General features: G+C 35.6%; 1 protein-coding gene across 1 annotated transcript in view; it reads left to right on the top strand.

Annotated features, from left to right (window-relative positions):
• Positions 1-16,080, top strand: part of LOC119835863 (ankyrin repeat domain-containing protein SOWAHC) — a 45,885-nt gene that overhangs the window by 14,529 nt on the left and 15,276 nt on the right. Inside the window, exon 5 of the mRNA XM_038360916.1 lies at positions 15,476-15,487. Coding sequence (XP_038216844.1) covers positions 15,476-15,487 — 12 coding nt within the window. The remainder of the gene's footprint in view (positions 1-15,475; positions 15,488-16,080) is intronic.

The following is a 16,080-nucleotide window of genomic DNA, read 5'->3' as shown; positions in this document are numbered from 1 at the left end:
AAAATTATTTTATAGTTTTTAGTTTGATGTGCTTGAAAAGCGTGTTTTTTAGTTTTTTTAAACTATATTTTATTAATTATATGGCGGTGTGCCCTCGATGTTTATGAAATGTTGCATTTTAGGGTATGCCATACCTTTTAAGGACTAGGGGTTTTAAGGACTTAGGGGTTTTAAGGACGTTTGCTAAACTTTGTAGGTAGATGATATTTTTGTTCATGATAAGCGAAATTAGAATAGGACATGTATCAACCATTTATTATAGCAATTTAGGGTAATAGGTGTTTATAGAATGTAATGTTTTAATGTACAAATGGATCTCGAAAACTCAACGTTATGGCTCTAGCTTTATCCCCGTTTACGACCTTACGATGATTGTTTGCTTTTCATACCCGTTCTCAAAATACCAAATCAAATTCATATAACTGTCTCTTAACGACCATGTAATTGTCATGATAAAAGTATATTTGGCCAATAAAGAAGACGAAAGCTTAGCTTTATTATGGTTGATTTACGAGGGACCGCGCGGGCCGGCCGATCGGAATAATTAAATCGAAATTGACGTTTGTTAACAAACCTTGTATTAAATTAATAAAACGCAATGCAATAATTATTAGCCTGTTTTTACGAATAAACCTTATAACTTTTATTCGGCTGAGATTTTAATCAATTCCTGAGCTCGCAGTCATAAAATATATACAATATGATTTTTTATAGCAAATTATTACCATTCAAACTCCGGTTTATAATTAAATGAAGTAATAGTATAGTTTTAAAGGAACGTAAATGTAGTACACACGAATTACATTTCAGAGTATACTTCGAGCTAAATGGCCAATTAGTTCACTCTTACGGAGCTGTATTTAAATAAATCTCGCTCTTCCCTTTTTTTTTCCACATGTGGGTAAGCTCAGATGCATGAGTTCTATTTCAAATAAAAAAAAAAGATTCAAAACATTCGTCTAAGATTTCGGTTGCACGCGCTATTAACGCCCAGTCGACGGTGGGTGTGCCCTTGCGGAAAGCAATTTAAGTGCTGATTTATTCCGGACCGAGACACGAGGCTCCGTTGACATCTCTCACTCTAATTAAGACACTGATTTTACTCGATGATTTATGCGCATCTATATTTGCATTGCAATTTAATCGGCCAATTAAATCCATCGCTTCGCAATGCTGCTATTGCGGTTTATTTGCGTTTATAAATAGCGCGGAGATAAGGTTGTACTCCGGTTAGATATATCAATAATCGATTTTAAGTCGGGCCCTTTCGTTCCGCTAGCCTGTTACGTTGTGAAGCGAAGCGCGACCCGGACGAACTTTTAGTGTATTGTTGTAGTTTTTTTGTCGCTTTCGATGGGTGTGCTAACTTCTCAAATGTGTCGAGCGGCGCCAACGCGATGCAACCCGAGACCCATCGCCGCGCCTCATTTGAACCGTCGTCCGTGGAAGGCGCGCGCTCTTGTTTATGTGTGTCGAATGCGGGACCGACAAATATGTTTCTATATTATACAGTTTTTTGGCATGTCATCCATCATGAGTATCGAATTCATTGACACTAAATGGAGTAAAGGTTAGCCAGAGCAGCATTGTATGAATAGGTTTTTTTGTCGTGACATATTATGATATTTAAAGCTATTCGAGATGTCGTTTGGAATCTCTTTTGTATGATCAATTAGTTGATTGTGCTCGTATATTATGTTTTGGCATTGTTATGCTGATGTCGTCTGATAATTTAATGTTAATGTGTTTCCCTTTATTTGTTTTTGTTAATATGTTTTACATATGCCTAAATTAAAGAGCATGAGCTCTAATAAGAAGTATATTTTAAATTCTACTTAACATAATGTAGTACTAGTCACAATTCGATTCTACAACGAAGAAAAAAAAAACAAAACTCCGAACTGAAATTAGAACAAAATAATGGTTGCATTGAACCGATAAAACGGTGAATCTAAATACATTGTTAAGACGCGCAGCATAAGGCACTTGCGCGGGATTGCAAGTCATTCAAACAATAAGTGATTTCGAACAAGGTGACGAAGCATTATTATAGCTGTTTGTTTAGTGGCTCTACCTTACTCGTGTATCGAACTAATCATATATGCCTACAGTTTTGTTTTTATATAACGTTTCATTATAGAGTTCATGGGCGTGTGATGTTGGCCACAATCAAATTTGAAAGAAGACAGGTTGGGGTACCCTCTGCTTGGTAATTTAGTACTGGCGCCATAGTCGTTGGTAGGTGTTGGCAGTGCCCTATTCAAACTAACTTATTAGATATTGTTTCGTTATTAGGACGTTTCGTTTCCTTATTGTTCGGATATTAATGATGTATTTATATTGTTCTTCTATTATTATATGACCGACGTTTTTACTGTTTTAAAATATTATAATTGATATTTATATTATAATAGCGATCGCGGCGTAAATAAACAATTTGATATAGACGCGAATGGGTTTTCAAAGCCAGCATTCGCAATATAAGTTTATCTGTATTATTATTATACAGGTTAAAGCATTTGCTGAACACTAAATCTATTTATTGATCATGATTCGTTAGCGGTAATTTAATTTGTACGAGTGTTTTTAAATATAAAGAAGTATTATATAAACCATGTAACATTCCCTGCTTTTTCTATAACTATTTTAATATCACTATTAGATCGCAAAATAAAAACATAAAGCAGATGGTGTATTATTGAAATTCAAATACAACATTGTTCATATTAAATAATTCGTTTAAATTGTTAAGGCTATTTCATGTAGTCTTGTCGAAAAAAGTTTCAGTATTTATCATAGCATATTATTGGATGCGTATTTCGATACTATTATATCGTTATAGATGTTAGGCCACAGATCATTCAAGCTTTTTTACTCAGTCACACCTTGTGAGCGTATAAAGAGGTCTGTTAAACCTCTGAATGAACGTTTTCGATGTAAAAAAGGAAGGTCTCTTAGTCGGCGCCGGATTTATGTTTTTCCAAAAGGATGCAGTCATGTGGGTGTTTGGGACCTTGGTCGGAGCTTGTTGACTCGGAAAGGGGATAAATAGTATCCAGAACGACTTATACATTTGTAACACGCGCAAATTGCGCTAGACCTGAGGATATATTGACGACGCCTGGCAGTTTGTATTGGAGACAAATATAAACTTAATATATTTGCAACATTCGTCGCGTATTGCTTTGGACTGTTGTAAGCATTGAAATTTCTACGTGTTTTTTGTTCCGGTTTATTCCGGTTCAAGCATCTACTCTGTAAAAATTGTGTTAATTTTTTTGGTTGCCTACTTTTTTGTTATAATTTCCATGTTAGTAGTGGGGTACTACGCCAGTACTAACATGGAAATTATAAGTGTTGTGTAAATTTTTTCGTGTAAGACTTAATATCTTATTATATTGTACACGTCCAGTTAGGTTTGTTATGTTTTTAGATTTCGAAATGCAATACTGTGAAAAATTAAATTTACGTTTGTACGGGATAGTTCATTACTTAGAAATAACGAGTAAATATCGTTGTTGGAGTTAACGTTGAGAAGCTGACATCGTATCGTACTATAATATCATACTATAACTTTAATAGGAACGTGTCAGGATCAGGAAGCAACACGATATGCTTCATGCTCGGCGTCGGAACGATCTATTGGGCATATTCTCATACTTTTTCATACAAATACTTTTTTTGTCTGACGCCTGTTACGGTCCTAGTATGTATTCGTTGTAATGGGTCGAGTCCTTTATGCCGCCTTGAGATCAGCTTCCCAATTCAAATGTTCAGGCAAAGAGCGTTTCACCAACTGTTATCTAAATATCGAATTGTTCGATTTTGCGTGTGCCGTCGCAAACAAGATGCATGTTTGATATACACCAGGGTCGGGATAATGAAGGGGAGAAACCACCAATTCAATACAGCGAAGATCGCGACAACTACATCCTCATATACGGGAATGTTATTAATTATTATCTATGTGGGTCGTGTATTGTATGCATGTATGCGTAGTTACGAATGTAAATAGACAGGTTTAGGATTATACGTTAAGTGGTGATATTTTATTTAATTATTTGCGCGGAAGACGATAAGAGGTTATTTGTGCCCAGCGTCGAAGCGTTTGTATCAAAAGTTTGCATATGAAGTTTAATATATAAAAGTCCTATTGATCACTATAATGATATCCGTATGTATGCGTGTATTTTACTTAATTGGTATTATTATAACATAAAATGAATACATTGATTTTGCTTATTGAATTTTATATTGAATTTCGAAAAAACACGACTGATTTTCTCTATTTTAAAAATCATGAATCACCGTCATCAATCATCCTTTCATTTAAAATAAATAAACGTTTAAAATTTAATTCAAACGGTCGCAGTAAATGATCAAATATTTCAACCAGCGATCCCTGTAGTTGGTCGTTTAAAAACAAATTGCGATACCATCATTTGCAAGGAAAAAATAATAATTGAGGCAAACCAATTTACACGCAATACCACGTAATAAAATCAGCTATTTGACAAGCACCACGTCTTTATTACAGTAATAATCCGCTACGCTACCTACTTCAGTTGAAAAAATGTGATATCGTTTGTGGCACTTACGATAAATTGATAAGGAACATTAATTTGTTTATCTAAACCATCGTGTAAAGAAAGAAATAGCGTGGTGTTATTCTATTGTTTTGCAAGGAACCGAGCTCATAACTCAGAGCGTTGATGTAACGAAATGCAGCTGCTGGGGAGGATAATTAGCGTGATAAGTTATGCCCTGAGGCACTAGCTTTTGTTATTATTTATATTGTTAGTATTGAAGTCTTTTTCTCGGCTAAAGATGAATTTCACTGGAAATTCTAAAGGGGAAAGTAACTTAAATTTCGCGTTTCCTTGTTTAAAACTAAGAATAATTAGCCACGATTCGTTGAAGGTAAAATTTATAAAAATCAAGAAACTGTGATTGTTTTTTGATTTGTTGAAGTGTTTTTACAAGTGTGATATATATCTTTTATAAATTATCAAAGCAAATAAAATTAGATAATAATAATAAATAAATGAATTAATTAATTTTTAGATTTTATTATGTCTAATAGAACCGGCGTCTTGGTTCGTGTGAAATCCGTATAAATATTTAAACGAGCAATTCTTGTATATATATATATATATATATATATATAATTGGGATCTCGGAATCGACTCCAACGATTTTCATGAAATTTAGTATATAGGGGGTTTCGGGAGCGATAAATCGATCTAGCTAGGAATCTTTTTTAGAAAATGTCATATTCGTGTTTTATCGCCTTAAACTTACTTTTTAACAAATAGGAGGCGTTTCTGTCGGTAAGATCGAAAAATATTATTCATATTTCATCATTTTATTAGTATGTAATTCGTACTTAAATATAATTTCCAAAAAACACAATTTATAAAAAAACAAAAAAAAAATACCGAGCAAGGCTCGGTCATCCAGGTACTCCGTATAAATACAAGCATGTCATAGGGGGACGACCCGACGTACAGTTTCGCATTTATAATAGCAATATTATATTACTTTCAACGTTAAACAATAACAAATACAAAACAGAATTGGCTGCCAATATTGCATACATGAACACATCGCGACAAATTAAATTACAATACTTTTTTAATTCAGCATAACCCTCACAAGCTACAGACAATTAGCTTCCATCCTTTATTTTCGGTCACCAGTGTTTAGTCGTGAAGTTTTAATTTGCTCGAATCGGAGATATCGTACATCGGGGAGATGGGTGCACAATTTAAACTCGCCGGGGACGAGGGAAGTACTACCAGGCAACATTAATTAACCGCTCGGAATCTACATACGGTACGTACAGCGCCCACTGGTGGCAAGAGTAGATTTACGACTCATTCGACCACCATCTATCCGATAAACTAATTGCATAGCCCAGCTATTGTTTCTAAACACCGGCACAAATGGAGCTTCGAGTTAGGCCTACGATTGTCCGGTTGGGACACATCGTTAGAATCTTTGATTTGTGATCGATCGCGTGCAATGTTTATGCGCTTTGGGTGTGCTCTTGTTTTGTTTAGTTATTGTCGGATATAACTTTCAAGTGCTCACGTTAGATATGTTGATGGGAAATGGAAAGGGAGCTCAGAATTATTACAATACAGATCAACAACTACAACAAAGGTTTATATTACAACAAAGATCAACATTAAACGGGAAATGTATTATCTCTGGTATGTTACTATTTAAAGGTAAGAGATTTATATTTCCCGAACGCATTGGCAAATATCGATGAACTTTGTTTTATTTTGTATTATATTATACAAACACAATCCTTAAACAACGCTCTGTTGTTATTGCGGTAACCGGTAGCGTTAAAAATGTTCAATGTGTAGGTATTTTGACGGTTGCATTGGATGCGGCGTAAAGCCTCATATCTCGTCGGCCGCCGGCGTACACGGCCCTTCCCTCTGGCCAAATTGCTAACAGCTCCCGTCTGATATCGGTCATATAGTTTTAACTACTTTTCTCAGAAACCACGTTTGATATTGTAGAATCGAAAATCACGTTCTCGCTATAATTATGCCGACACAAAATATTTACAAATAACGACTACTGGTGTATGTACGATAGTCTCCCCTGCCACTAAAATAGCAGCTTACACGTTTTTTTCGGTACACTCAACGGCTAATCCTTGCTTGCTTAATACAGGCGTCAACATGTCTGCATTCACTTTCATCTCGAACTATACTTATAATTGCATCGGAAGCCAAAAATAATTGTAGGCGCGAAGCGGTAGGCAATGCGAGAAACTCCGTTAAGCCACTACAATTCGTTTGCGGCGGCAATAAGCGGCTTGTAAATCAAAGGGATTCTAACATAATTAAGCTCATAATTAATGTAAAGACTGCTTTATTTATAGGCGCAGTCATTCTTAAAATTACTCCCGTTTTGATAAAACCCCTCAGAGAACGTGATTAACACATGTAACACGTTAATGGGTGTAGATAATGAAATCTCAAAACCGTTTCGGAACGGCGCATTAAAATAACAAAATGTTATTTGACATAATAAAACAATAAAAAACAAGCTAGAGATATAATAAAATATGAGTTATTTTCATAAAAATTATCGCTGCCGAGTTATGCTTCCTTTAAAATCATAATCGTAACATCTTCTTTAGACAGGAAACGTGTAAGTTATAAAATCTACTTCGTATTTAGGACGCTGCCGACGCTGATTTACAACTGTATCGTCAAATATTTTTTATTCGTGTAATGACAGCGCTCCACTGTTGCTCATCTATACCCCCATACGTCAGAGAGATCTAAATTACGTCCGCCACCGCACGCAGGCTCCCTATTAATTTGTTTATATTAGAGCCGTTCACTTGCGCAGTCAATCACGATTGTCGTCAAGCGCCCGATACACGATTTGTTTTCGAAAGATCTTAACCGTGTTTCGGTTATTTCTGTACAATTGAAGCTTTTAAATTTAGTGTCACCGCAACTCTCCGGAGACGCTCTAAACATTTGTCTTGGAATATTTATCGCCGCGGCACGCGGAGTATATCATCCGGCCGCTATTGTGGCAATCGATCAGAAGCCGCGCGGGCCACGCCAAATTGATTATTTATTCAGGCTTAGTTAAATCTTTGAGAGCGGTCGCGTTATTTGTAGACTAAAGAGGCATGAGACTGTTAAACGCTATTGAAATTTAATTGTGGCGCGCCGCGTCTTCATTCGTCCGTGTGGTTTTTGTAACCGTTTCAATTATGCAGACGTATTTTATGGGACGCGTTACCTGACGTTAATAAGACTGATGATCCTTAAGTTTCTGTTTAGTGGGATCTATTATATGTTGCCTTCTAACGTAAGTTTTTGGTTGCTCACAAACAGTGAGGAGTTTAATTTGGGTTCATCATTATTGTTAAGAGCCCGGACAATAGGCGCTCTTTCGTACAATACGAGTACATTAATGAGGAGCGGTGGAGTTCACAACTGGAATATTATGGGGATCGCTTTACACACAAAACGTTACACATCCGGAACCAAAGCTCAACCGTTGTGTCCCTTTGTAATTATGTTACTCGACTGTACTTATGTTTGTTACGAGGGCCGAGGCATGACCTCCCGGGGCAAACGGGGATGAACACGGCGCACTCCGGTGAAAATATAAAACATGTTCATTATTTTAAGGCTAATTGGGGAAGGCCGCTTGCAGCGAAGTAGGTGAGAGAGGCCGCCCGCCCACGGCTGTACCGAATTCGAGAGCTGTGTAACAGCCTCATTATGTACACATGTGTTATATACCTATATGTGTCTATTGCACAATACGGAAGCGCTTCTCGTGTTTATGTTATAGTGATAGGGTTTTAAATTGTCCAGAAGATATATTGATGTAAGTTGTACATGTTTTGAAGAATTTATTGTGAGACATAAAAATTTCCTCTAATATCGTAAAGAGAATAATTATCTTAAATAACAGCTAGCAAAAGGTCCGACCTATCGTAAATATTCAATTCCCTCGACCCTTTTCTTTCGAAACAACAGTTGTATTGTGATCGAAGGAAATAAAACCGTGAACAAGGATCAAATATTTTCTAGTACTTGTCCCTTTGTTAACCCTTTTATATTATCGCTTTCTTTTAAATAATGATCTTGGTAAATAGATGGGCAAGTTAGGGATTGTTCCTCTGATTTGAGGATCTCCTCGCCCGAGGCGTGTACGTTATTGTAAAACTTTTATATTTTGTTGCAGATTCGGCTTTGTTTTAATGAAAAACTTCTCTTCTAGAACACAAAAGAAGTTTAGTACAACCCTTGCGCTAATACTCTTTTGAATGCAAAACTTTTAATTAAATTTAAAAGATGCCTGGAGTTGTCTCACCTAAAGTATCGAGTATTGTAAACAATTTTGTTTTAGCGATAGGCAAATGTCGATACGCCTCAATGTGAAAGTGGCGTTATTTTTTTGTTTGGATTCTCATAGCCGGGCTATTTCGTATATCTCGTGTCAGACCTCGTCAAATATCAATTCAAACGTCGCTGTTGTCATGTCAGCTAGCCCATCCGTCCATAACAATAGACGAACAAACTACACTGTTTCGATCTAACGTATCAAACAATCGAACGTTCATATACAATTTTATCTATGTTTTGTCATTTTCATCCTTACTTTCACAGAGCTATTGTGAATTTATTAGTATAGCCCTCGGCAGTGGAAACGTATAACGTTCAAATTAACAAATCCTTACGGGTCGGCTAAATTGAGTCGGGGATTCGGGACGATTTGCTTGCGAACGTTTCGAAGTCTAATTCCAAGCGAAGACACGGCCCGCGCTCGGGACCAAAGGCGGGCTACACTTAATCACTATTCGCATCTCTGATGAAGTGTGGCACGATTGTAATTACTTCGTGTGTTGATTTAAGCTTTATCACGAAGCGGCGCGAAGGTAACCGGGGTTCGGCTCCAGCCACATTCAGTTTATCCCTCCAGAGATATTTCATACAATTACCAGGCGAAGTGCCGCCGCGGAAACCTATTAAAATATAAGAGATAAGATCAAATTTTTAGTACAGCCGAAGTGGGCCGGGCGCCGTATAAACAAGAATCGGATGCCGGCTACTTCCACTCTCTCAATCTCGTTTATAATTTCTGTATCTTCAATTGTTTTAATTGCGTACCGTTCAAACATTCAATTCAATATTGTTTATAATAATTATGTAGCTGTTAAATTTTATTTGTAATTAGTTCTTTAATTGGCTTCTGATCACAGATGGAAGATTTTTACTGTTATGTCATAGGGCGTGAATGGATAAGTAAGTTGTTAATAATGCAGTGGCTCAACTGTTATTATTTATATTAAGCTTATCCGATAAGATTATGAAAATCAGAAGTTTTAAAATCAAAGAGATTTAACCAAATTTTAGGCGTTCCGAAACTCTTTTACTATATCTCCAATCGCAACGACAAATCGAACGAAACATACCGAGATATTTGTATTAAATAATAAAAGAATTGCTTTACAGACCAACAGATAAACAAAACAGAGGCTGGAGACAATCAACCAGAGTGAGGAACCGCCGCGGGCCACCATCTGTGAAATATACGACTACGACTGGATATAGTTTTTAATTAGGACCTGCCTACCGACCCGACAAGACCTCTATTTGTTTAACGAAATAAAAGGACAAGTGAGATGAGGAGGCCGATAACCGCTATCACGAATTCTCGACTCGGGATTTTATTTGCGAAGCGGCCGTTAGAAAGATTTACGCGCAGCTGTACCGGGACGGGTTAAGTACCACAATCAATTGACTAAATGGAATTAACTACAGATAGGGTAGACCCCTAAACAATATTCGGTACTGTTTTACAATTAGGCTATTATGGAATTTGCATTTTCAAATTGTTTCAACATCGCTGCTAAAAACGCGCACGTATAACAACCGACCTGACCGGCTTCGATATTTTCGCGCGTATTTGTTAATAAATAGTAAAGTTGTAAGATCACGCGTAAGATTGATGATGTTGCTGTCATCCCAAATTAAAATTATTCCGAAGATTTTAATAAGGCCTTTGTGAAGTGAAAGTTTGGGATTTATGTAAATTACTAAGTTTGCTGTTTGACGTTCGTAGGTATTTCGTATATACATCTCGTATACCGAAATATTGATGGATCAAATGATTTTGATAGTATCGTCCCAAATCAGTATTTCTGATTTGAAATCTTTTTTATAACGAAGCTTTTGGATTAGCGGAAGATTAATTTATGTATATTTACAATATGGTTACATGAATCTTCAACTGAATATATATAGATGCGAATGAATATTTCGTGAAATATTGACGTTTCGTGTTGCTTAAACTTGTGGCGATGCAATATGTAAGAATAATTTGTATTTGCATTCGCTACCGTCGTTGAATTGGCCCAATGAATGAGCCGTTTTGCATAAAAGCCTTCCAGCTATTTACAATAATCGATGATATGTTTTTACGTTTTCAATTTATTGATATCCATTTTCGGCCGGACGATTTATTTATATTGATCAAAGGCTTCTGTTTATTTTTAGTCGCATAACGATGACGGGTTTATGAATGTGGAATCCGTTTTATGTATTGCTAATTACAAGCTAATAACAATTTCGTCTTTTTATCTCGATTCCGAGATTGGTGTCGATGTTCATTGATGAAATTTCGGTATGTCGAGGAATACGGATGGGTAAAAAAAGGAGCGGACCAAAGTGGATCCTTATTGTTTCCGTTGCGGGTTATTTTTTTTTTTTTGGGTGTCCAATGGGAGTGAACCTCTGGAAGGCAATGACTCCGGCGCGCGTTGTTGGCGCAACTAACCGACGACAGCGAGCTGGGAACATTTTTTCACTTGGCAGAACGATAAGTGCATTTACTTGTCGCGACACGGCGCGGCGCGGCGTGGAGATCGCCTCGAGCCCGCCTCAATGGACGCGCGTTCTTTATTTATATACGCCCTTCTGTAATTAACGATAGTAAAAAGAAATGCATATATATATCTCTGATTTATACGTTATCGTGCTTTTTCGTCGTTTTTCGGTGAAAACAGAATCGTTATCTCCGTTTGTTAAACATCAGTTTAATTTTAGATATTCATTTGTTTGGTGGTTGTAATGATTGATAATTGAAAACGCCTCCAAATTTTTATTCGTTTGTTTTCGATACCTACACATCGATGGTAGATTGAATGTGTCGATTTATGAGATTGTGATTTGTAATATCATTTTTTGTTTAGTATCGTATTAGATCTTTGATTAAATATGTTTTTCCTTAAACAACTTTAAACAACAGTATATGCGTTTTATTTCAATTTAATAATTTTATATTGTATCATTGTATTACATGTTATGTTATTATAGTATGCGAACGAAAAATTATCAAATTGTTTAAATGATACACTTCGTAGAACATTTTACCATTTTATTAAAATATGTTATTGAATGTAAGCACGAAACGCATATACAAAAACATGAAAAATTTTAGATGAAATGAAAAGATAATAAATACTTGTTATCAGAAATGAAATTAGTTCGAGTGATACATTGCCCGTAGAAATCGTAAGCGAAGTAGAAAATGTTCGTGACATTAAAGAAACATGCTCGATTATTTCACGCGAAACGGATTAACCAGACTAAAACTATAATGCTAATGAAAACAAATAGAATGGCGAGAGAACGGAACGAAAATTGAACGTAGCGTTGATGAAATAAGAGAATTTAGGAGTAGAGCGTGAGGAATGAGACATCGACACAAGAGTGCAGAGGCGTTGGAGCAGCTGACACCTGTCATCGCGCAATTTATTAGTCGCTCCGAAATAACAGAGTCACTGAACGTTCAAACAAAATGAAGAGACAACGCTCTATTAACGACACATCCACGGGGTGAACCGCTAACAGGCACGCAATTAAATTCACAATGTTTTAGACTGAGAGTGAAAGAAAAAATTGATACACGCATTCCGCGTGTCTTAATTAAAGTAACAACGTCTATGCGCTATTTAATGTCTATATCGGTTCGAGCATTGATTTCTTCAATATTGATCCTTTTTTGTCTTCTCGCATCGCGGTCGGTTGATTTTAGATTGCTGTAAGAGTAATGCGATCTTATTTGTCAACTTGTTGATGTATGGGTTAGTTTCGTGTGGACGCCACACGCAAACACTATCGTATGTGATCGTATCGGGTTCTGCTCATTTCGTTGCCGTGTTCTATCGCTTAATATCTGTCGACGAGTGTTTGCGTCACCGCCGCTGCATCGCTGCCGTTAATAAATTACTCTCTTATTTTAGAAATCCTCATTCACCATTTTCATATCCGCACGAAAATATCATTTACACGGCCGACACATATTACTCGTAATGACACACGATGACTAATTATTATTTACTGTTTCGCGGTTTTGTGATTGAGATTAATCGTCCGACACGTTTTGTTTGTTTTGTTGGGAGCCGCGTGTTATGAAGCACACGTTTCAAATGTCTTTGACAATTAACTTCGTAACGGAAGTGTAGCCTGTAGGTACCGAGAAATTTTGCATCTACATAAATAAAATAAAAATGCCTTTGTTTCTTACAAAACGTTAGATTCCTACATGATGAATAGGTATTGTGATTAAAATAACTAAATAAAATTATTATTATATTACAAACTCAAACTATATTACTAATAAATAACAATCAAGTGGGGACATTCTTCAGGAATCTCCAGTATACTGTATTTTTATAAATTGAGCTTATAACCGTTTCAATTGATTTCAGGATGAAAGTTAACAACTTTATACGGTACGATTCATAAATTAACTTTCTCATGGAATGTGTATCTTTTTCAAATTGCATTTTAATGTATTCGGATTACTAAAAACATTACAATTTTAAAGCAATCGGTAATGTAAATATTACTTGAATAAATTAATAATCACAAAAAAGACGAACGCACTTCAAGAAGTTTATAACATCTTCACAAAAGCAACAGCGCAAGCATGACCGACCGGATTTATTGAATAAACGTGAATTATCGTCGCTGGGAAGGGCCCAGCTCGACCATTACTCCGGCCCATCTTTGTAAACGCATTAATGAGATATTAAAGCTATTACGAACGCGAAATTGACGACGACCGACCGCTGAGGTAGCTACCCACAAACACTTATTAGCTCTATTACATATTTTCATATAATACGTTCGGCGATTACGGATACATTAAACCGTCGAAACGTATCGGCCGGGAGTATGGGAACTGAGATGATCTCGATATTTAAACTTTTTTTAAACGTCATTAAATAACGTTATGGCTTTCCGATTTTTAATGGTTATACAATTTCTGTATTGTATACGTACATAGTACAGATCAGAGTTAATAATGTAAGATTTTTTTTTATAATAAACTTGACTGTTTAGTAGCCTGTTATAGAACACACAGTCAATATATGAGTGGAGTTTATGAACTGATATAATGGTCAGCGGTACTAATTCCGTTCAAATCGATACAGTCTAGATTCTGCGGAGATTTTGGCTTATAAAATATTAATGACACCAGTACTCCCGATATAACTATAAATATAAACAGGTTATTAATCAACCTAACTGAAAAATATTAACACCAGTGGTATCTACCTACTATAAAACTTGTATATCAATGTTTGATCGACCGTAAGAGTCTTCAAGGATTGGTTAGGCAAATTTTCTTTTAGCTGATCACAGCTACAAGGAATATATAATTTGGTTTGTGGGTGAATGACATGCCCATATTTGTTTTTTCAATTGTTTGAATTGTATACCATTTTTGTGCCTATTTTGTGCGTTTTATTTAATCACTTTTATAACATTACTATTTATAGAGGTGTGTCTCAAACGTATACCGAGCGGCGTTTCGATCGAATTAATTATAATTAGTTCAATCATTGGTAATTCCTGTTGGGACCAATGCTGAATAGAACATGAGTAACGGATTTAGATTTAGAGGAACGAATTGAGGCCTGAGAGGGGGCGAAAATCGATAATTATTATCATGTGTCCACAAGGATATCTTCCAAAAGAATTGCATTTTAAACGCAACGCTTCGTAACGCCAATCTGTTTGTTGTTCGTGTACATTCACACCTTAACCGCTGAACGAGTGATTTAAGATATATGATAGGTGGATAATAACAAATAAGGTTTCTATATAGCGAAACTAAAAGGGGTGAAATAGAATAATGTATGGGAATTGCTAACGCATTATAATGTGGGGGAACGTGAGCGCAGCCGCAGGCAAGACGCTAGGAAATGCTAGTTCTATACACAAATGAGTTTCTATAACAATTAAAAATAATAAAATACGCTTCACGACGTTTATAGCTGACTGTGAGATATGAACGCTAGTTTCTCGTTTCTTGTGCAAAATCCCACTTCATAATAATGTTTATTTGTGAATACTTTATAGTAAACAAACGTACGGGTCACAGTGGGGTGAACATTAACCGTTGTTAGTTATAGGTATTTGTTAGACGGCCTGCAGAAGGTTGTGTTGCTTAAGACTCTGGGACATTTTCGTAGGCCAATCGTAGGCACGTAATTTGCGTGTATTCGCATATTGTAATACTTTATCCATATCTTCCACTATCTACACCTTTATGTATGAATTATATAAGATAAATTCACACGAATTTATCTTATATAATTAAGTAACACTACTTACACAAATTTTAACACGATAACAACAAATCTGATCTTATAGGTAAGGATGGAATTCTCACTCATAGGCACTGTGTATAAGGACTGACTAGAACTTGTAAAATTAACATATTTCGGCTCAATTTGTTTGTGAAAAAAGATCTTACAATATATTTCTATACTCTTTTTCAATACATCTTCATGCATGTTTGGAAAATCAATATCAAAATATAGTTAATGTGTTTATAAGGTAAGCTGCCAATTCTGTTTTGACATAGCTTTGTATTAACAACATTTTTTTTTTTGTTTCAGGATCCCTTTACGGTATGTATTTAAGCCATTCGCTGCTACATCATTATGGAATATTCTCTTGGTACCATCTAGTGGTAAATGTCTCGTTCTACCAATGTTAACGTGATGATAATCATACGTTCAACGTATTAAAAATATATGAACTATTTTTAATAATATATTTAATAACTTTCTAGAAATGTATTTTTCTAGCTTAATTCTTAAATTTGGTGCTTCTATCTTTAATAAATTATCTTAATAATATAATTGTCAATTGTAATTTATGCATGAAGTAGGTATATAAAATAACATTCGTTGTTTTTTCAGGAAAATTATTTACATTTAATTAATGATGTGTTTGTTTTTTTTTTCATGTCCCAATGGATGTCTACGTTGCTACGTAGGGTGTAAGTATATACTATCTAACTAGTTGTAAAAATACAAAATATACCTCTAATCGTTTGAGTGATTCCATTTAACCTCGTTCAACTTTCACTTAACCATAAATTGGTTAAGTGGATTATGTGCTTATGCCCGATAATACATAATCGCTGTTAGCTCTATCGAAATATAAATCTAATTGTTACATGAATTCGGTTCGTTCGTAAGTTGCGTAGTTTATTTAA

Source organism: Zerene cesonia, chromosome Z (assembly GCF_012273895.1).
Source record: "Zerene cesonia ecotype Mississippi chromosome Z, Zerene_cesonia_1.1, whole genome shotgun sequence".
In the NCBI taxonomy this organism is placed as follows: domain Eukaryota; kingdom Metazoa; phylum Arthropoda; class Insecta; order Lepidoptera; family Pieridae; genus Zerene; species Zerene cesonia.
The sequence above is the reverse complement of the archived record's forward strand: the minus strand, read 5'-3'. Positions and strand labels throughout refer to the sequence as shown.